The sequence below is a fragment of the Phocoena phocoena genome, chromosome 15 (assembly GCF_963924675.1).
Source record: "Phocoena phocoena chromosome 15, mPhoPho1.1, whole genome shotgun sequence".
Classification (NCBI taxonomy): Eukaryota; Metazoa; Chordata; class Mammalia; order Artiodactyla; family Phocoenidae; genus Phocoena; species Phocoena phocoena.
In genome coordinates, this window is record NC_089233.1 from 59,806,865 (window position 1) to 59,829,040 (window position 22,176).

At 52.3% G+C, this 22,176-nt stretch overlaps 1 protein-coding gene across 1 annotated transcript; it reads left to right on the forward strand.

The window, feature by feature from the left end:
- The first annotated feature begins 1,546 nt into the window (after nucleotides 1-1,546).
- On the forward strand, nucleotides 1,547-20,406 carry SDCBP2 (syndecan binding protein 2). Its single transcript, XM_065892479.1, has 9 exons — nucleotides 1,547-1,630; nucleotides 10,898-11,036; nucleotides 11,703-11,769; nucleotides 12,404-12,504; nucleotides 16,282-16,440; nucleotides 17,101-17,276; nucleotides 17,356-17,527; nucleotides 19,537-19,628; nucleotides 19,887-20,406. The coding sequence occupies exons 2-9, from the start codon at nucleotides 10,983-10,985 to the stop codon at nucleotides 19,939-19,941; spliced, it is 876 nt and encodes a 291-aa protein (XP_065748551.1). The 5' UTR covers nucleotides 1,547-1,630; nucleotides 10,898-10,982; the 3' UTR covers nucleotides 19,942-20,406.
- The last annotated feature ends 1,770 nt before the right edge of the window (nucleotides 20,407-22,176 follow it).

Consider the following 22,176-nt stretch of genomic DNA (forward strand, 5'->3'; position numbering starts at 1 on the left):
TGCCGAGCAGCCCCGACGCTCACCCCACCCTGGGCGGCTGCCCTGCAACATTCCTCCCAGGACCACCCAGCACGGGGGGGTGCGGCCCTCCCCAGGCACCAGGTGTGACAGGCACCTCTATACATCCAAACCCACCAGGACCTCAGCTAAATTCCTCCCCCTTTTCTGTTTAATTTTATATGATTATTTGGAGGGATAGTCAAAAGTTAAATTTTTTCAAAATTTAAAAGGCACCAAAAAGTGCGCTATTCAAAAATCCCCTCCCACCTCAGCACACAGCCCCCTAGTTCTCCTTCCTGGAGACAACCCATCTAAATTCCTTTTTAAAACAATTAACCTTAATTTGATCCCCCCCCTTACAAAAATCGTAAACATTCAAAGCAAAAACTAACTTCAAAAGCAAACAAAACAAAACCCCACCACCTTGAAACAGACACAAAAGTACAAACCAAACCCCACCCACAATCCCCCCATCCGGATTTCCAGCGTTTTAGGATGCGCCCTCCCAGACTGTTTTCAGTGCATATTCACTTTTCAAAAAATGAAGACAAAACACAAGATGGTTATCACGATATTGATTTTTCAATGTCTTGCCGGAACACTTCCTCATGGCTTCTTCCTTAAGGACGTTGCCAGCTTTGTGATCTTCCACAGATGCTGCCTTATTTAACTGACCCTAGCGATGGGCATTTGGGGATTTCTAGATTTCTCTATTATAAGAAACACGGTGGGGGGGGCTTCCCTGGTGGCGCAGTGGTTGAGAATCCGCCTGCCGATGCAGGGGACACAGGTTCGTGCCCCAGTCCGGGAAGATCCCACATGCCGCGGAGCGGCTGGGCCCGTGAGCCATGGCCACTGAGCCTGTGCATCCAGAGCCTGTGCTCCGCAATGGGAGAGGCCACAACAGTGAGAGGCCCACGTACCGCAAAAAAAAAAAAAAAAAAAAAAAAGAAACACGGTGGGCCCTGAGACCTCACTGCCTACTTGTTTATTTTCTTGTAACAAATTCCTACAAGAGGAAATGCTGGCTCACAAGGTACAGCCTCTTTTTTTTTTTTTTTTTTTTTTTTTTGCGGTACTTAGGCCTCTCACTGTTGTGGCCTCTCCCGTTGCGGAGCACAGGCTCTGGACGCGCAGGCTCAGCGGCCATGGCTCACGGGCCCAGCCGCTCCGCGGCATGTGGGATCTTCCCGGACCGGGGCACGAACCCGCGTCCCCTGCATCGGCAGGCGGACTCTCAACCACTGCGCCACCAGGGAAGCCCAGGTATGGCCATTTTTTAAGACCCATCAAACTGCCCTCAGTGAGTTCAGCAGGACTGGTTGTCCAATCCAAATCCGATTTCCTCAAGGCCAAGAAGTCTCGGTTCATCACCCTCTCAACAGGAGCTGTGAGCCCCTGACCCCATCTCCACATCCAGACCACAGCCAAAGCCCTCCTCTGAGCCTGGTGACCTAGGAGCAGGCTGAGTCAGCCACAGGTCCTTACCTGGGCCCATCCCAGTCCAGAGTGAGTCAGCTGACCAGGGAGTAGGAACCCAGCTGGGACAAGGGCCGCCACCTTCCAGGGAGGGGACCAGACTCCATCAGCAGTGGCTAGAGAAGGACGAGCAGCAGCACCTGGCCTGCAGGTAAGAGCAGGGCAAGGGGCCCCTAGAGGTGGGCACAGGGATAAGGGAGACCTGCTCTCACCTGTCTTCTTCCCTGCCTGTCCCGACCCTCTGGGACTTCCAGGCCTTTTTCTCTCAAGGTGCTTTTCTCTGGCAGTGAAATGTGAACTGGGGTTTCCTCTTCTGAGCCCAGCCCCGGGCCAGGTTCAAGGGCTGGGTGATGTTTATCCAGACGTCACTAGGGCTCCAGGCTCCTCCTCACTGCCTGGGTCCGTTCTCACGGAGATGGGACCCACACTTTGCTCCTTGAAATGGGCCCCTGGAAAACCAAAGAGCAACTCCCACAGGGAACTGAGTGGGGGCCTCAGTTTCTGTCACTTACTTCTCTGCCTGAAGCTGTTTCCATTAACAAGCTCCCTACCACGGCAAGGAGAACCTGCTGGGGGAACGGGGCCAGTGGCCTGATCTGAACACTGGTTTCCTCCTGCGGGAACTCCCATGCAATCAGGGGAACTGAATGAGGCAATGGATATAAGGGGCTGGAACATGCCCTCCACATAGCAAGCCTCAGAAAATGGTGCTTAAGATGGGGCTGCTGTGTGCTGGGCCAGCACTGCACTGGCTGCTGTACGTACGGTGGCCCCAACTACTAACAACTGCACCACCATCACTTCTCGCCTGGGCTCCCTGTCCACCCGTGCCCCCTAATCTATCCTTCAAATGAAAGTCAGACCATGTCACTCTGCTGCTCAGAATTCTCCAGGGGCTCCCATCTCATCAGAGTAAATGCCAAGCCGTCAGCATGACCCACAGGTCCTACAGGATCTAGTCCCTCTCGCTACCTCTCCAGTCTCCTCTCCTACTACTTCCCCTATGAACAAGTGACTTCAGTCTCACTGGTCAGATGTTCCCTAAACAGAGGGCAGTGGCTTGCCCTCAGCCTCAATGCTTCTCCCTCCCCACTTAGGCTTTTACTCAAAAGCCACCTGTCACCCCCCACCCACCCACCCCCTGGCAGTGAGGCTCTTCCGCACCTCCAGGCTCTACCCTCCACTCTGCTTTATCTTTCTTCCCATCACTTCCCACCACCTAACGTGGCATAAGCACTTATTTAATCCAGCTAGAAAGTGACACTCAAGGACAGATTTTTCTTTTGTTCCCTGCCTTATTACTGGTACTTAGAACAGTACTGGGACTTAGGTGCCCAGTAAATGTACTGAATGAACAATAGCTAACGATTACTGCATGCCCTTTATGCACTAGTGCTTTCTGTACGTATCTCTTTTATTTAAGAATCTTTTAATTAATCTCCACAATAACTCTGTGATGCAAGTATTGTTACCCATGTTACAAAGGAATGAATGACATGCCGAAGGGACTTGTCCATGCTTGCTCTCCCAAGTCAGATGCAGCAGTCTGAACCCATCCTGCCTGCCTCCAAGGTCCTTGGCTTCGCTCTGCCTCTCCTGCGCCTGGGTTCAGGAGTGTCCGCACTCCTTGAAGAAGTCCACAGCTTTTCTCCAGCAGGTAGTACAGCCTAAGAGAAGGAGGGGAGTACATGCTGGGGGCTTAGCAACAGCCTCTTCCTTTCCAACTCACCACGTCCCTGGGCTAATTTGGCCTTCCAGGAGCTGTTCCTCTGACACTCTAACCCACGCTTCCCTCCCGCACACTGTCTTCTGAAGGATGGATGAGTTGTCCACGGGAACAAGTGGGCGTCCCATAGTTTCAGCTCTTTGGAACAAAGTGTTCCAGAGGAGTGTTCTCATTCCGAAGTCCAAAGATGGGGGCTGGCGACCCCTTTTCAGCCCTGCTGGTCTCTGAGGACCTGATTGCTGCTTTGTTGTGGGAGTTGTTATTGCTCAGAATACAGCAGCTCAGGGATGGAAATCCTGGAAAATGCGGCGGGAGAGGAAAATTTCTCTGGGTGAGATAGGTTAGACGGGTTCCTTTCTTTTCAGAGGAGCCAGTTAATTTCGGGAAGTCATCAGCACCGAAATGAGCAAACTCTTCCGTTGTCAGACCGCAGGAGCCAGCCTTTCAACCTACCTCATCAGGGCACTGGTTTTACTCCCCTTCTAGGCCAGGGTTTTTCTTCAAAGGACTTTTTGGGGCTTTCTCTTCCCCTTGGGTCTGCTTTTCTACTTCTTTAAGGAACAGTAAATGGATGCCTGCTGTGTAGCAGGCAGTGGGCACAGCACTGGGGCTTCAGAAATGAGCGACATTCCTGACCAAAGAGGGCGACAGGCAAACAAATACAGCTCAGTGGAAATCCAACCCAGGAAATGCAGAAGACCTTGCTCACAGTGGGTGCTTAATAAACAGTAGTGGAATGAATGATGAATAGGCAAATATGAGATTCTGTGGTCTAGAGAAGGGAGGCTTGCCTAACGCTGTGTTTGGTTTTGGGGATTTGGGGGGAGAAGAAGAGGGGTTCACCAGATGAACAAGGTGGTGGTGGCTGGGGGGAGGTGTGAATGGCATTCAAGACAAAGGGAACAGCACCTACTGTAAAAGCACAGAGGCATGAACTAGCAGGGTGAGTTTGGAATTAATGAAATGCAGGGTGAGTGTGCAAGAGTGAGGAGGTCACCAGGAGTCAGTGGAGAAGGTACCAGGAGTCACATCATAGAGACTGGAATATCAAGTTGAAGTCCCATATTTTCTCCTGAGGGCAAGAGCTGGGTATGGCTGGAGAGCAGGAGCTAAGGATAACTCCCAGATTTCTGGCTCAGACCGTGAGGTGCACTTGGTGGTGTCACTGTAGAGGGGCAGCAAAGCTGGGGGAAATGAATTCAATTTGAATAAACTGCAGGAGGTAGTAAAGATCTGGAAGGCAGCTGGACTCTTGAGCCTGGGCCTCCCTATCCCTGGAGTAACATACTGCACTCTCACCCTGCTGAACTCCATCCTTCACGGTCCACTAGGCGTCTCCTACCTTCCTCCAGGCCTTCCCCGTTGCCCTAGACTTTTATCCTGCACCCCGCAAACCCAACTGCCTCAATCTCTAAAAATGTGCAGTGGGTCCATTGTTGCTGTGAAAAGTGATCTGCCTGGCCGAGCCCGAGACCTCTACCCTGGGGGGCAGGCACTCAGTCATTCTTGGGTGGGATCCCAGGGTAAATCTTCGTGGAGTGGGGCGGGGCACGTGCAGCTCAGCACTAGGACTGGAAGTCAGGGCCGGGCAAGAAACCTGGGATGGTGGGAAGGACGGTGAAGTCACAACGGTAGGGCATACTCGGGGATCCGAGGAGCTTCCGAAATCCTAGGGAGCGAGGGAGCTTCCTCTTCATTATGAGCAACAGGCAGCCCGGAGCGCAGGCGTGTCAACTTTGCCCTCCTCCCTCCCACAGCTGCCTTCGAACGGAATCTTATCAGCCAGCCGGGGGCGGCTCAACCGCACCCTCGCCCCTTCGGGAAGCCGTTAATGGACCAGGGTCGGGGGCGTGGGGAGGCGAAGGGACACTCGCCCCTTTAAAGCGCGATTTGATCCGCGTGACTCCAGGCGCGTAAAGAGCGGACGCAGACCCTAACCGAGACTTCCCATCTCTTACTCTGCTGCTTTACCTGTTTTGTGTGTGTGTGTGTGTGTGTGTGTGTATGCGCGCGCGCCAGCCACGAGCGCCTGGAAAAAACAAGAAGCCGGGTGAGTTTAGCCGGCCAGCAACCCGCGGGGCAAGGAGACCGCCATTTGCCACCCCACAATCGCAGGATACCCTGGGAAGCGTCCGTAGCCACGCGCAGCCCTGTGTGGGTGACACGCATGCGCCCTAGCGGCCCCAGCGCCTTCTAGCGGCTCGGCGGGGTTTCTGCGCAGGCGCTGTAACCCATAGCAACCAGTGGAGGTCGCCTCAGGCGGAGTTTGGAGCTACCGGAGCGTCAGGGTGGGGAGTCGTTTGAAGAGCTTTGATCCAAGATCGTTGGACAGATTGGGAAACTGAGGCCTGGGGTGAAGAACAGGCCCTAGGAACCGTTGGGGCTTTCTCCGGTGCCCGAGTGCTCGGAGTTTTGTACCTGGCTGCATTCAAAAAGCGGGAAATTGAGGCTGAGGGAGGGGGCGGGTTCGTCTTGAGTGGTGGTTCAGTGTCCGCCCCCGCTGCCGCCTGGGTTAAAAAAAAAATAAACGTGATGCCCTCTCTGTACTATAAAGGAGAAATGAGAGCAATGAAAGTAATTTATAATAAACGAATATGCCCTTCACTATGTAAAAGCTCAGACTGGATGACACCCGGTCACGTCTGTACCTAACTTAAAATGAGAAAGTTTGGATTTAATAGTATTCAACTAAATTTTGCCAAAGTTTACATTCGGCATCTTTTGTTTGTTTGGCTGTGTGGGGTATTAGTTCACCGACCAGGGATGGAACCTTCATCCCCTGCGTTGGAAGGCGGATTCTTTACCACTGGACCACCAGAGAAGTCCCTCTATGTGGTATCTTGAGTCGAAGGTTAAATGTATTTGTATACAGGTGTGCCATCACTGTGACAGCTACAAACGCAGACACACATGGGTGCGTTCTGGTGACTCACCTGTGCTCAGAAGGATAGACAGTGATTTTCCACAATAGTGAACAAAACAAAGAATAACTTCCTCGGTTAAGCTGGTGTATACATTTCTGGATAATATATTGTATATTAAAACCAGGGAAAGTTTCATTGTATTTGCATATAAAACGGTTATAAACAGGCTTTTTGCCTCCATGAAGGTTTGGCAGGGTATTGGAAAGTTGTGCAGGACAGCTTTGTTGGGGTGAGCTGTTCTGTGCATTACAGGAGGTCCGGGTCTCTACTCCCTGCTTCCTAAATGCTAGTAGTGTCCCCTCAGTCGTGTGACACCCAAAACTGCCCCCACAAATTTCCAATCTGTTCCTTGGAAAACCACTGATTTATTCAGTCGAATAGCAATTTTTGCCGGCATCCATGTGCTGGGTGCTGTTTTGGTGGGGAGGCATAGGGTGGTGAACAGGACACAGTCCCCACCCTTCCGAGTTGGGGCCCAGTATGAGGAAATACCCAGATAGTAATCATACAATATGATAAATAACTTGACAGTAGGGGCGGTACAAGTCAGTTTGGGAACACGTGAAGACCCGGCCAGCTAGCAGGGGGTCCCATGGTCTGAAAAAGCCAACCAGAGAAGAAACATTTGAGCTGAGCCTTGAAAGAGCACCATGCAGAGAAGGGTGGTGTGCCAAGCAGAGGGATCAGCATGACTGAAACAGATCCAGTGTTGCTAGCACGCAGTGGACACTCCAGTGTTGTGAACGAGTAGATGGATGACTGAATGAGACACGTATATTTGCTGGCAGGGAGCCATTCCCCACTATATCATGAACCGCTAAACCTGCCTCTTGATTCCACCCAGAGCCCAAACCTTAGCTGACACCCAGAGTAGGTGGCAATGGTGAAAGGGTCCCAGACACAGAGGAAGGGTTGTGTGGTCTTAGCCTGGGAGTGATTTCCAAGAAGTAGATCTCTGATTCTGCTCTCCCAGAAAATATAACCGGCTCTGCTGCTTCAGTGTTTGAAAAAGCAGGGCAGGGGTGCCTCTTATTTTCACACCTGTCGTTCACGTGTGATCCTGGTAGCAGGGCATGTTTTTGGCAGATGGTACCTCCTCCCAGAGTGTGTGCACAGTGGAGAAGACCACAGACAAAGTGGTCTCTTCCCTCAGCTGATTTAAAGGAGGTCAGGGCCAGTCTCTCTCTCCCCCTAGGACAATCCCTGTGCTCTTGAGATGATCATTCCTGCCCCAAAGGCTAAGGCAAAGATCTGCGGCTGCCTGCCTGCAGGAGCCAAGCAGGCAGCATAAGTCAGCTGGATGGGCACTTCCGGAAGCAAGGAGGTGCGTGCAGCCCCATGTTATGGCAGGCTGCGACTTGGGCCTGGCTGACTGTTGCCGTGCATGATTCCTGCTCTTGCATTGCCAAATAGTGTGATTTTTCTTTTCTGTACAAGTTAGAAGTGAAGAATTTTATATTTCCAGTTTTTAAAATGTTGGCACTAATTCAAATGAAAACAAAAAAAAAACAAGCCTGTGAGAGGCGAACAAAACCTGTTTGGGACCTCTCATCCTTGTTTCCATCCTAGGAAGGTGCATGTCCATAGGACATCAGAGCTTTACTTTACAAGGAGAAAAGTGGAAGCCCGGGCAGAATGCATTGCTTCTGGAAATATTATTGCATTGGTGTCCGTGCTAGGGGCTAGGAGTTCCATAGCAAATTAGAAGGTCCAGTTCCTGCCCTTCTGGAACTCCCAATAGGTAGACAAAGAGGCAACTACAGGAGGAGAGAATGATCAACAGAGTAAGAACATGAGTTGGGTGAGGAGGGGGGTTTGGGGGCGGGGGGAGCACAAATCAAGGCAAGCTTCCTAAACGAAGAGCCCTCTGGTCTGGGACTTGAAAATAATTGGGAGTTAGCTAGGTAGGGAGTGGAGGGGGTAGAAACGTATTCCAAATAGAGGGAATAATAATACATGCAAAGGCCTGGGGACATGAGAAAATTCGATTAATTCGAGGATCTGAAAGCAGCTCATTATGGCTGAAGCTGAGGGTGGGGGTTGGGAGAAGGATGTGTGGCAAGCAGGCAGGCAGGCAGGCAGGCAGGCCGGCAGGCAGGCCGGCCAGCAGGCCAGCAGGCAAGCAGGCAAGCAGGCAAGCAAGCAAGCAAGCAAGCAAGCAAGCAAGCAAGCAAGCAAGCAAGCAAGCAAGCAAGCAAGCAAGCAAGCAAGCAAGCAAGCAAGCAAGCAAGCAAGCAAGCAAGCAAGCAAGCAAGCAAGCAGGAGAGGGCTTCCCGGGTGGCGCAGTGGTTGACAATCTGCCTGCTAATGCAGGGAACACAGGTTCGAGCCCTGGTCTAGGAGGATCCCACATGCCGCGGAGCAACTGGGCCCGTGAGCCACAACTACTGAGCCTGCGCGTCTGGAGCCTGTGCTCCGCGAGAAGAGAGGCTATGATAGTGAGAGGCCCGCGCACCGCGATGAAGAGTGACCCCCGCTTCCCACAACTAGAGAAAGCCCTCGCATAGAAACGAAGACCCAACACCGCAAAAATAAATTAATTAATTAAACTCCTACCCCCAACATCTTCTTTAAAAAAAAAAAAAAGAAAGAAAGCAGGAGAATTAGGCAGGGTGGGGGGGGGTGCAAGCAAATGTCTATAGGGTCTCAGTGCCAGTGAGTAAAGCGGTCTTGATGTAAGAGACAGCAGAGGCTGGTGGGGTCTGGGACGCCCGGGAGTCAGCTGCGACTCAGTTGTAGCCACTCAGCAGCGGTCCAGGGTTGCCAGAATGTCGTGTTTTTCAGGAGCAATGTGAAGTTAGATTATTAAAAGCAGCGTCTTGGACTTCTCTGGTGGAGCAGTGGTTGGGAATCTGCCTGCCAATGTAGGGGACATGGGTTCGAGCCCTGGTCCAGGAAGATCCCACAGGCCTTGGAGCAACTAAGCCCATGCACCACAACTACTGAGCCTGCGCTCTAGAGCCCCTGAGCCACAACTACGGAGCCCGCGTGCCTAGAGCCCATGCTCTGTAACAAGAGAAGCCACCGCAATGAGAAGCCTGCACACCACAATGAAAAGTAGGCCCCACTCGCTGCAACTAGAGAAAGCCCACGTGCAGCAATGAAGACCCAACACAGCCAAAAATAAAATTAATTAATTAAAAAAAAAGCAGCGTCTTGAGTTATGCATTTAGGGGGCTAGTTTGAATGTATAAAGCACTTGGCAACAGATTTTTTTTTTAAAACATCTTTATTGGAGTATAATTGCTTTACAATGTTTGCGTCTGGCCTTTGAGCCACCAGTTCCAATCTTTGGAGGAATCGTAAAGGGAATGTGGGCTCGATTCTGAGAGTGTGGAGCCACTGGGGGTTTTCAGCAGGGCGTGACATTCCAGGCTCATGCAGAAAGGACCTGTCGGCTGGAGAACAACAATAGAGGAGCTAGGACTCATTGGAGATGTTGTGGTACCTGCAGAAGGGCAGGGAGATGGTGGAGATCTGCAGACAGCATGGGGATTAGGGATGGGATGTGGGAGAGATGGGATTTGACAGCAGATTAGGAGGGATGGGGGAGGTCGTTGGGGAGTGTTAAGGTTGATACAAGGGTCAAGGCAGCAGGTACAGAGGAAGGACGAGGAACAGTGATGGATGAAGATGACCTCAGCCCCTGTGGGTCACTCAGGGGAGATGCCCAGAGGATCTGGACCTGGTCCAGAGAATGTGGGCCCAGTGGGGTGAATAGGACACCCCTTGACCCCAAGGAACTGCAGTTCAGGTGGGAAGACAGACTGAGGACGATTGAAGAGTCCAGGGCCAGAGGCTGGCCCAGAGTCTCTTCTGAAGGCAGGGCCCTTGGGAGCAGCAGTGACCTCATAGTCTGAGAAGCCAGGGTGGGAGGGCGGGGCAGAGACATCCAGCTAGTGACGACTGGCCCAACAAAGGCCCGGAGACGTGACAGAGACAATGTGTTAGTGGGTAAACGGAAAAGAATCCAGAAAGACAAACTGCTCCTTCCTCACATTTCAACTAGGAAGGAAATAAAGCATTTCTGGGAGGTAATTTCTTTGAATTTCTTTTGGTACCTTGCTCTGAGGTCCCTGGTTCTCCTCTGGACAGCTAGAAGGCGTTCAGTAAATGTTTATCGTGCTTCCCCCCATTTCCTTCTCCCTCTGGAGCAATGCTCTGCTGAGTGTATAAATCCTGCTACAGTTTGTGTGCATGTTTTCAAGAGTTGCCTTTGACCTTACCTCATTGTGGTCAAGATCAAGAGTCACCAGTGAGACCGGAAATGGCTGGTATGCAGTAGGAGCTCAAATGCCCAGAGATGGAGAGGCGTGTGGGGGCTGGGGAGGACTTCTAAAGCGCCTGCTGCCTTTCTGTTGTAATATTAAGTCCCCGCCCACTTGACACTGGACTGAACCCTGCGTAGTTGTGGGGTGATGCTGTGCAAACCCCTAACGGTGGCCGGGTATACAGCAGGTACTCACTACCCACCAGCTGGACTGGATCTAGGTCTCGAGTGATCAGACCTCATAAGCCTGTCTGACCTTTGAAACAGGACAGGGAGGGACGTGGCCCCCAATCCTGCTTTGCCTGGTCGGCATGTGCTATAGGTGACCCCGGGTCTCGGGTTCTAAAGCCCAGAGTCGGCTGAACATGGTGGGATGGGATTTTTGCGGGGTTGAGAGCACGGGCTTGGGAACCAAACAGACTTTGGGTCAAATCCCAGCTCCCCCATCTCTAAAATGGGGATAATAATACCTTTGTGACATCTTTCTCGTCCTGAGAGTGCTGAGTGGCACACGTCCGTGCCTCCTCTCAGCCTTCAGCCCTCCTCACCCTATGTGCCCTGCAGGGTGTTCCAAAGAGCAGCCATGTCCACCCTGTACCCATCTCTGGAGGACCTGAAGGTGGACCAAGCCATGCAGGTAAAGTGCCAGGCTACAAGCCTGGGGTCCCCTGACGGGGCCTTCTGGATTGCGCCAGGGTAGCTAAGGGAGGCTTGTCTTGGGTCAAGTGTTGGGGACCCCTGGGAGTTCCTGACTGGCCCCAGGGCATGCAGGTCCCCACTGCAGGGCCTGCTGAGCACAGCAGGTGTCCGGAGGCCAAGGCAATGGAATTACAGCAGGTGGAGAAGACCACGCAGCTGCAGACCGGCCTGTCTGGTGCCTGCTCTGTCCCAGTGCTTCTTCCATCCGGGTTCGTGTAGAACCCATGCTCTAGGACAAGCTTCCAGAGTAAACCCCGTGGCCGTGGCGTTTGGCCTACTCAGCCCCCAGAAGCCCTTTTCTCCTCCATCCCACATGAGGTCCTAGTGGGTTTTGAGAATTGGGGGCTTTTCGACTAAAAATTTGCCTTGGCTGCCTCAGGTAGTAAACGAGTTGTGACATTTGGTGGGTCGCGGGCCCCTGGGAGAACCTCCCTCCAGAAGCGTGGACATCTGCAGAGGCCATATTTACTCCAAGGGTCATGGACATCCCCCATCAGGCCGCCAGCATACCTAATGCCCTGACCCCCAGCCTCAGGGAGCCCCAGGCCTCAAGGGCTCTGGGGCTCATGGCCACAGCTGACTGGCACTCCCCATCCATCCTCAGGCCGAGGCCAGAGCCGTACCCAGGATGCCCGCCCTGCCGGGGCAGGGAACAGACTCCGAGCCGTCAGGTGAGTGAGTGGGCTGGGGCTCTCCTGGCTGAGAGTGACCTCTGCTGGACATTTCTGAGAGCCTGCCTCCTTCCTGCCGCTGAGCCGTGGGCACTATATGCAGGTTGACCCTCCCTAGAACCCTTTGAGGGGGACACTGAGAAACCTGCAGCTTTGTGAGGGCACTGACCGCCCTGACTTGGGGCCACCAAGGAAGGCTGCATGTGGAGACCAGGATGTGTGTGGTGGCCCTGGAGCTGCTCGTGGCCGTCTTGATTCAGGCCCCGTGGTAGCAAACTTGAACTCAGGCCCAGCTCTTCTCCTCCTCACCATGCAGTTCCCCAGAGCTGACCTCAGGTCTGGCCGGTGCCAAATAAAGTCAGTTAAATTGAACACCAAAGTGATACATGAGGTACTCAGCGTCCCAGGCTGCTCCTGGAGAAAGCAGACCGTCTGAGGGGAGGACCCACAGTGCCAGCGAGCGTTCCTGGGAGTGCAGAGCCAACTCAGGGTTACACTGCATTCTTGGGAGTAAACAGCATCCCCAGGCCCTGTTTCTTAATAAAAATGAGTGACCACCTGGGAGCCAGGCAGGTGTGGCTAATCTCAGGCCCGGAGTAACACCTTTCTTCTTCCTTCCTTCCCTTCCCATCAGTTTTGTACCCAAACCTGTCGGAATTGGAAGGTTATATGGGTCTTTTGTTCTCCAGCCACGAAGTCCAGCAGAACCTGCCTCAGATTCCAGAAGGTGCCAGTGTAGGTATTTGTCTCTTGCCTGATGTGGGCCCTCCTTCTTGGTCTTACCATTTAAACAGACTTGAATCTCCTCTTTCCCCAGCGTTGCTGCGCCTCTGTTTTTTGATGGCGCTTCGTATTTTCAGCCTTCATTGAAAGTGCTGTGGGGTTTCGTGGTTTCCTGCGGGCCTTGGGGCTGAAGGGCCACTGCCTGCCCTTTGACCTCTGACCTGCTGGCCTGAGCCTGCTGGAGGAGAAGGGAGGACATTAAACCTGGCCTGAGCCTGGGTGCTTCTACTGAAGGGCTGCCTGTGATTGACAGCAGCTGCATGGTTAGGCAGAGTCCAGTGGGAAGGGGCTTGTCATCCAGCCCCACTCCCCAAATTAAACAATAATGCCTGATTCCTGCTCCGCATGGCTTCAGGGAGCAAAGGAAATCATAACATTGAAATATTCACTCCTGAACATGTATTCACCTATAGAATCAGTCCCAAACCCTCTCCCAATCATCTCCAGCCTCCCTGCGGACCATGTGTCAGCTGTCCTTGTCTGCCAGCCCCTCCCTGGTCCAGTGCAAATCGACTGCAGAGTGCGAATGCAAATCTTACTAAGGCCGCAGGATTTCATGAAATTGATGGAAATGAGGATGAGAACTGCCACACTGACAAATGAGGATTTCATAGGAAAAATCAGAAAGGATGAGGACATGTGGGACCCTGAGAAAAACTGGTGACACCCTGGGGTGTTTCTCCAAAATGACCCTCCTGACAGTCATGTAGGGAAGTACACACAAGAAGCAAAGTAGGTCATGTTGCAGATAGTCCAATTTTAATCCATCGATTTAATCCCTCTTTGGCCCAATAATTAGGACAACCTAAATTTTGATTAAAAATTACAGATAGGGCTTCCCTGGTGGAGCAGTGGTTGAGAGTCCGCCTGCCGATGCAGGGGACACGGGTTCGTGCCCCAGTCCGGGAAGATCCCACATGCCGCGGAGTGGCTGGGCCCGTGAGCCATGGCCGCTGAGCCTGTGCATCCGGAGCCTGTACTCCACAACGGGAGAGACCACAACAGTGAGAGGCCCGTGTACCGCAAAAAAAAAAAAAAAAAGATAATGCATTTTTATAATGAAAATTTTTTAGTTATTTTATTTCATTTTAACTTTTTATTTTTAAGTAATCATAAATTCATAGGAAGTTGCAAAGATAGAGAAGTCCTTTGTACTCTTCACTCAGTTTTCCCAGTAGTTCCGTTTTATGTAACTACACTATAACGTCAAAACCAGGCATTTTACATTGGTACAATGTGTGTCTGTGGTTCAATGTCATTTTATCACCTGCAACCACCAGCGCAATCAAGATAGAGAACTATGTCATCACCACAAAGGTATCTCTAATCTCTAGTGTTGTCCCTTCATAATCGTTCCCAGCCTCCCTCTCACCATCCGCAGCCCCTTGGCAACCACTAGCGTGTTTTTGTCCCTATAATTTTGCCATTTCAGAAGGTTATGTAAGTGGAATCACGCGGTGTGTGACTTTTTCAGATGGACTCTTTCCACTCAGTATCCTGCCCTGGAGATCCTTCGAGGCTGTTGCCTGTATCAACAGTTCATTCCTTTTTATCGCTGGGTTGTGTTCCATGGTGTGTCTGTACCCCCAGTTTGTTTAACCTCTTGAGGGACATTTTAGTTGTTTCCAGTTTTTGTCTATTATAAACTAAGCTATTATGGATGTTTGTGTACAGCTTTTTGTACGGATATAAGTTTTCGTTTCTCTGGGATAAATGCCCAGGAGTGCAATTCCTAGGTAGTGTTATAAATGTATGGTTAATTCTTTAAAAAAGAAAGTGCCAAACTATTTCCAGAATGGCTGTGCTATTTTATTTTCCTGCCAGCAATGCATGAGTGTTTTCAGTTTCTTCACATCCTTGCCAGCATTTGGTATTATCACTATTTTAAATTTTAATCATTATGGTAGATGTGTAGCATTGATCTATCATTGTCTTAATTTGCATTTCCCTAACGCTAGTGATGCTGAACATCTTTTCATGTGCTCAGTTACCAGCTGTATATTCTTTTCGGTAAAATGTTTCTTCATATCTTTTGCTCATTTTCTAAATGGATTGTTTTTTCTAAGTCAACATTTGAGACTTTATTCTAGAGTCCTTTGTCAGATATTTGATTTGTAAATATTTTCTCCCACTGTGTAGTTTCTCCTTTGATCGTATTAAAAGGGTTTCTTGCAGAACAAAAAGTCTTTAATTTTGATGAGGTCCAAGTTATTGATTTTTTTCTTTTGTGGATTATGCTTTAGTATCCTAAGAAATTTCACTGAGCCCTAGGTCCTAAAGATTTTCCCTTTTACTTTTGTACTGAGCCCTAGGTCCTAAAGATTTTCCCTTTTACTTTCTTCTAAAACTGCTATAGTTTTATGTTTAAATTTATGGTTGAATTTGAGTTAATTTGTGTATAACCTGTGGAGTCAGTGCTCACATTTTGCCCACGGATGTTCAGTTGCTCCCTCACCATCTGTTGAAAAGACTCTTCTTTCTCCAGTGGATTCCTCTTGCACCTCTGTTAAGAAGCAGTTGCCCCTCCTTGTGTGAGGCTATTTCTGGATTCTCTCTTCTGCTCCATGATCCATGTGTCTGTCGTGCCCCAATACAACACTGTCTTTATTACTGTAGCTATATAATAAATCTGGAAATTTGGTAGAGTGATTTCTCCTGTTTTATTCTTTTTATCAGAATAGTTTTAGCTATTCTAGTTCCTTTGTCTTTTCATAGAAAGTTTAGACTAACCTTGCATGTATCTACAAAACATCTTGTAGAGATTGTGATAAGAATTGCATTAAATCTGTACATCAATCTGGGAACAGTTGACAGCTTTACTGTTTTCCCAATCCATGAATACAGAATATCTCTCTATTTATTTAGATCTTCCTTGATATCTTTTATCAGTGTTTTTTTCATTTCCAGCATACAATTCCTGCATATGTTTTATTAGATTTACACCTAAGTATTTCTTTTTTTTTTTTTGAGTGATTGTAAGTGGTATTGTATTTTTAATTTTAGCTTCCACATGTTCATTGTTAGTATTTAGAAGTACAATTGATTTTTTTGTATATGTTGGTCTTGTATCCTGTGACCTTGTTGAACTCACTTATGAGTTCTAGGAGTTTACTTGTAGATTCCTTGGAATTTTCTAGTGAAGTATCATCTCATCTGCAAATAGAGACCATTTTATGTCTTCTTTTCCAATCTATATGCCTTTTATTTCCTTTTCTTGCCTTATTGCTCTGGATAGTTTTTCCATTACTGTATTTAATAGTAGTGGTGAGAGTGGACATCCTGACCTTGTTCCAGATCTTAGGGGGGAAAGCACTCACTCATTTTGGTACTTTTACCTTAATTTTTTTCAAGGCAGAGATCAAATTGAGCCCATTTCCCCCCATCGTTCACTATTTTCTGTGGAACTTTTATTTTTAAGTGGATTTTAAAGGGCTCTTCTCCTGACCCCAGTTTGCCTTGGAAAACGAGGACCCCTTTCCTATTTACCTGTCCTCTCTTCTCTCCCTACTTTCCCGGCTGTTTTTCAGGGGTGTGGACTTTGACGCCCCCTAGTGGCGTCATTGAGCCATGTTCCCTCTCGCCCGCACGCGGGAAAGTGTGTGAGCTGGGGTGGACAGCGGCCCAGGGTCCACTCCATTCTCCTTACCCCATCCCTGCTCCCACCCCGGGGACTCTTGTGGCACGAGGCCCCAGGCGCTGGCTGACCGCCTGCTCTTCTGATGTCTGCAGGCAGCGGTCTCGGGCCCCTCACCGGACCAGGTGGTGGCGCCGGTGTCCGGGAACAGCTTGGGCGTGCTGCCTGGGGAGGTCAAGCCCGGGGTGCGCGAGATCCACCTGTGCAAGGACGAGCGCGGCAAGACGGGGCTGCGGCTGCGGGCCATCGACAAGGTGGGACTGGGGGTCGCGGGGGAGAGGAAGGGCCCCGCGGAGGGCGGAGGGCGAGCCCGCGTGCTGGACAGCGCCTGCCCGCAGCCCGAGTTGCCCGCCCTCCTCCGCGCGCCTCCGGGGTTCTGGCCGCCTCGTCCACCAGCGGGAGAGGAGGCAGAGCGGGGAGCCCCAGCCACAGTAAGGAAGGGGCTGCGCGGGCTGGGAGCCGAGGCCCACCTGACCCCTAGGCCAGGCTCTTCCTCTCAAGCCCCTCCTACAAGGCCCGAGGGCTGGCTCTGGGTTGCGCCAGGGATCCTCTACCTGCCCCTCCGTGGGCTCCTTGCCTCCTTGCCCCCCAGTCAAAGGGATCTGGCTTCTGGGCGGCTGTCTGCAGACAGTGGAAGCTGGGGGCCCTGGATGCCAGTGTGAGAGGCCTTGTAGTCCAGTGGTTGGGGGTGCAGCCTCCAGTTGGGGTTGAATTCCTGACCCCGTTGCTTCCTAGCTGTGTGGCCTGGAGTGTTTCCTCGCCAGGAAAATGGGGTTGCCCTTGTCTGCTGCGCAGAGCTGCAGTCCCAGTGCCCTGCAGGCTCTGGGAGGATCGGGAGGCAAACAGCAGCTTGGAGGAGGGAGCTGGGCTCATGGTGGGCCGGGAGAGCTGACTGTGGGGACCGCCTCCCCCAGGGGCTCTTTGTGCAGCTGGTCCAGGCCAACACCCCCGCGTCCCTGGTGGGGCTGCGCTTTGGGGACCAGATCCTGCAGATTGATGGGCACAACTGTGTCGGGTGGAGCACAGACAAAGCCCACCGGGTGGTGAAGAAGGCATCGGCTGAGAAGATTGTCATGGTTGTTCGGGACAGGTGAGTAGCTGGGTCCCAGGAGCCTCTCTGTCCACCCCCAGCCACGCCCCAGGCTCAGATCACTGTCCGTCCCTGCCAGGCCATTCCAGCGGACCGTCACCATGCACAAGGACAGCACAGGCCACATCGGCTTCGTCATCAAGAAGGGGAAGATCATCTCTTTGGTCAAAGGGAGTTCTGCGGCCCGCAACGGGCTCCTAGTCAACCACTACGTGTGCGAGGTGAACGGGCAGAATGTCATTGGGCTGAAGGTAAGCTAGGCAGAGCAGCGGCTCTGTCCCGGGACGTCAGGGGCTGGGACACGCCAGGTGGTGGGCAGGTTCGTGTCTGCGGGTGGGCTGCTGCCCCCACCCCAGCCTCAGTTCCTCATCCTAAGGCTGCTACAGGGATTCAATGTGACAAGGTACACAGAGCTTCGAGCACAGTGCATGCACAAAGTAATTGCTCAGTAAATATAAGCTATTGTTACTTACACGTGGAGGCCAGAGGTGTGACAGGGAGCCGGGGGGTGGGGGTGGAGGTGGAGTTGATGACCTGTGTAAGGACGTAGGTGCCCAGGTGGCTCCTGGCTGCATGGACACCTCCCTACTCTGTGTGACACTTCTGTTTGTATCCTGGATCTTGTTCAGTAATAGGAATATTTTAGAAAATTGCTCTTCAGAAGTCCATTTCTGACCTCTTTTTTTTGCCCTCCCAAGGGGGTTTGCGTGGCGAGTTTTATCTTTAAATACAGAAGGAGCAAGTGGTCTAGGCCCAGTGCTGTGACCTGGACTCGGGGGTGGGTGCCCTTGGGGAATGGACCCTGGAGGAGGATGAGTCACGCTGCTTCTGGTCCCTGGATAAGTGAGAGTGGTTTATCCCGACTTGATACCACCAGGACCGAGAGTGCTTCTTCATCCCAGCTGTGATTTAGAGTGAGGGTCCCTGCCCTGCTGCAGCCAGGGCTTTGGGGCTCACAGGTAGGGCTCCCCGGGTAGAGGTGGCTTGGGCGGTGGCATCTCACTCCACAGGTGGCACAGTCTTTTAAGCCAGTTCTCCTCCGCTTCACAAGGGCCATCACCATCACCGTTCCTGTCGCACATCTTCCTCCCTGTGCTTGACAGTCTCCCCACCTTCCTTGGAGGCTTGTTCTGCTGGCTTATGAGCACTGTGATCAGCAAGTCCTTCCTAATGTCTGTCTGACATCCCTCCTGCTGCATCTCTCCCCTTCCTTGGGGATCAGGCGTGACAATCCAAAGGGAATCCGTTGTAGCTAAAAGGCTGAGTGCAGTCACACCAGTTCCGAGTGGCTGGCTCTACTGGGTGTTAGTGAGCCCACTCCTTTCAAAGCATGACAGTTCTTTGTTCTTAACTGTTCTGGAGAGCAGTCCTTCTAAAATGTGCTGCAGATTCTCTCGTCCTCACTGATGGTTCAAGGCTTCACTATGAACTTATCAGTTATCCTACCAAACAATGGCGTAAGGCTCTAAGGACTGGGCCTGTCCCTTTGCTGAATGGCCCCAGATAGCTATGCTTCTTGAGATCATTTATCTTCTCAAAGGTCTGTCTATTTCTACTCCGTGGCCATCACTAGTCCCACCTAGCACATCTTCTCCCATTTATCCTGGAACAGCTAAGAAAACACATACCTGGGTTAGACACCTGTGTAAAGTAAAGGTCATGGTGTCTGAGTAAGGGCCAGAGGCTCTTCTAGTGGCCATAGCGTTTGTCTTTGGACTCTTTGGCACACTTTGTGTAGATGCCTTTTGTTTCTTGTTCTCCCCATGATCTGAATGGCTTCTGCGGGCCTCTCTTTTCACGAGTCGACAAGATGTAAGAGGAAGAAGTACCACACGGGCTCAGCTCAGGCTGACAGGAGCCCAGGGAAGAGGGTGGGGGAGCCCCTGCTGTGCCCCCACTGCACGGTTATTCTCTTTGTGCTTTGGGTCCAGAACCCGAGTGTGACGGGGTCCTGGGAAACGGCATACGTGTGTGCTTGGTGAGATTCCCAGGGCTCTTTGGGGAAAGTCACGTTTGTGAGGCCCTGTTAGGTGTCAGGCCTACACAGGCCCTCGAGCTGAGGGGGGGAGGGGCACGCTCATTTTACTGACAGGGCCTCAGGTGGGAGTCCCACGTTCTTGTTCACCTGAGGGGCAGCCCTGTCCCTGATGTCAGAATGTCAGTGGCATCCTTCAGCGGGGGCCGTGCTGACCTCTCCACAGAGGTGCCTTCAGAGTTTCCCCTGGCCCCCGGGGTGACCGCTCACTCACCCCTTCTCCAGGACAAAGAAGTCACGGAGATTCTGGCCACAGCCGGGAACGTCATCAACCTGGCCATCATCCCCACTGTGATCTATGCGCACATGGTCAGAAAGTAAGGCTGGTCCCCTCCTGCCCCTCCCCCCTCAGCTCCCCACCTCCCGTCCACCCGGGCTTCCTCAAGGCTCCTGCAGAGCCCAGACCAGCCTGCCCTCTGCTCTCCTGCCCTTGCCTCCCTTCACGCTAGCCAGTGGCTTCTGGTGATTTGAAGGTCTTAGACTCGGTAGTGAGGGTCCACAAGGCATGCACAGGCTTTGCGGGGATGGGGGAAGGTGCTGCCAGTGTTGGCGACTGTCCTTGCTGCTGTATCTAGGTTGTCCCCAGCCCTGCTCCACCACACCATGCACCACTCCATCCCTGACATCTGAAGCCACGGGAGAGCAGCTCAGCCCTCTCACCCTCCAGCAGGAAAGGGAGAGTCCTCAGGGGACAGACTGTGGAGGCCTCTGCCTGGGGGCGGGGCTGTCTCGAGGCGGGCGCGTTCTGGGTGGGGCAACATCGGATCACATGGGCCTGTCCTTTATACACACTGGCCTCCTTGGAGCCTCAGCCTCTTAACTGGGCTAAGGCAGGGGCAGGGCCCACAGGCAGTGATTCTCTGAGCCGATTTAAATGCTGGGCACGTAGGCAGGCCGACTAAACACTTCCTAAAGTTGCAGCTGGGTCCCTTTCAAACTTTTGCCTCTACCAGTAAAAACATTTCCACGGTTTGAGAGAACAAATACATTTTTTTGGGAGAATTGTTTCTTTTTCCTTTAGTTGTTCTTTGTCACAAACTGTATTTAGTTATAACCCGTCACTGTCTTTGAATAAATATTTGATTTTACATAAAATCCCTTCCTCAAAAGTAACTGAAATTCCAGAATCTTCTGTCTCATGACATGCCAGAGCTGGTTTTCTTTTAAGCAGTGGTGAGACCAAGGCCTTTGCTACATATTGCCTCTGAGAGCAGTGACTGGGCTTTGCCACCATCACATGCCGCCGGTCCCGGGCATGGGTGACTATAGGGGGACAGTGTGGGGCCCTGGAAGGGGGCCCTGGCTTTTGCGCACCCCTGCCCAGCGACTGCAGCTGGCTTCCGCATCTGCAGAACGGGCGTGAGGACCACTTCAAGGGTGCTGGAGAGGATGGAACACGTGCACTTACAGGGCCCCACGGGTCTGATGGGGGGCGTGGGGTGCGCCAAGTGACCCCCTGGGGGGGAGTCAGAAGCACGCAGCTCTCTGGTTCCCTCAACCTCAGGAAGATCTGTCTGCTCAGCTTTTCCCAGGATGCGTGTTATGACCCCCATGCAGGTGGGGACAAGTGTGAGCCCCCTTCATCCCCCTCACCCCCACCCCCAAAAGACACAATATAAAGAAAACAGGCCAAGGATCTTGTTGTGTTTTCATGCTTTAATTCAGAGCTGTCTGCTGTAGGTACAACTCTGTCTGATCAAAAGGACAAAGAAGACAAAAGTGAAGACCCCTCCCCACCTCCCCCCTTCCTGTATCCCCTGAATTCTCTGTCAAGGGCATGGCTGAATGTAGCAGTGCACTGTGACTTGTGTGCACTGATTCCTAGGTCAGAGGGGGTAATGATTTCCCTGGGCAGAGGCCCCTCTGTAGGCCTTTACCCCAGAAGCTTGTCATCTGCCCCCACCCCACCCCCCAAGGTGCTGCCAGATACCCCTGTGCTAGTGGCGACTGGGAAGGGTATTCAGTGAAAAGCTAAGTTATCCCCTTGGGAGATATTTGGGATAAACTCCATTTGAGGCCAGCTCTCTGAGCAGAGTCCCGGCCCCAGACTGATTTCTGCTTTGAGCCTGGACGAGAGGAGCAGCAAAGCAGCTCTGGCCTGGACCTTATAGCTTAGGAGAAGCCACTTCTGGAGGTGGGACCCCAAGGGACCAGCAGTTCCAGAAGGTGGTTCCTGAGAACACGGTCCCTTAGGATCTAATCAGCTCTGGCCAGAGGCTGGGGACAGGGGAGACCCCAAAGATCTCTGCTGCAGAAGCGGAAGGCGGGAGGGAAAGGTCACAGCCCAGCAGGAGGTGGTATTAAGCAGGAAGGAAAAGGGGAGCCTTGGAGGATGAGCACTTAGCGGGAGGCCCCCGGGCCCTGGCCTTGCTTCCTGGTCCCACATCCTGTGTCCTGCAGTCAGGGCTTGGAGCCTGAGCCCGTGGGCCGCTGTGCCTCCGCCTCCGCCCCTGGGAGCTGCCCAGGCAGCGCTGCCCCTTTTGCATAGATGCAGGATACCGAGCACACACACACACACACACACACACACACACACACACACACACACGCACAAGCCGGGGCCTGGCCGACACGGTCCCAGCGTCTGTCCCAGGCCTGGGCCAGAGAGCTGCCTCCTCCACCGACAAGAGGCAAAGCCCGTCAAGGTCCCCCCAGACCCCCCAAAGGAGAGGCACCCCCAACACTGTGGGCTGGAGGCCCTCTGACCAGACAGGCAGGTCTTGAGCCACAGCAGGAGCAGAGGGCGGTGCCAGCTCCGCTCACCTTGTCCACAGTCCTCGGTCCACGCTCTTCACGAGTGGCTCCTCCAGCATCAGGGACAGAACGGACCACAGCCCCGGCCCTGACCACGTCCATCAAAACACA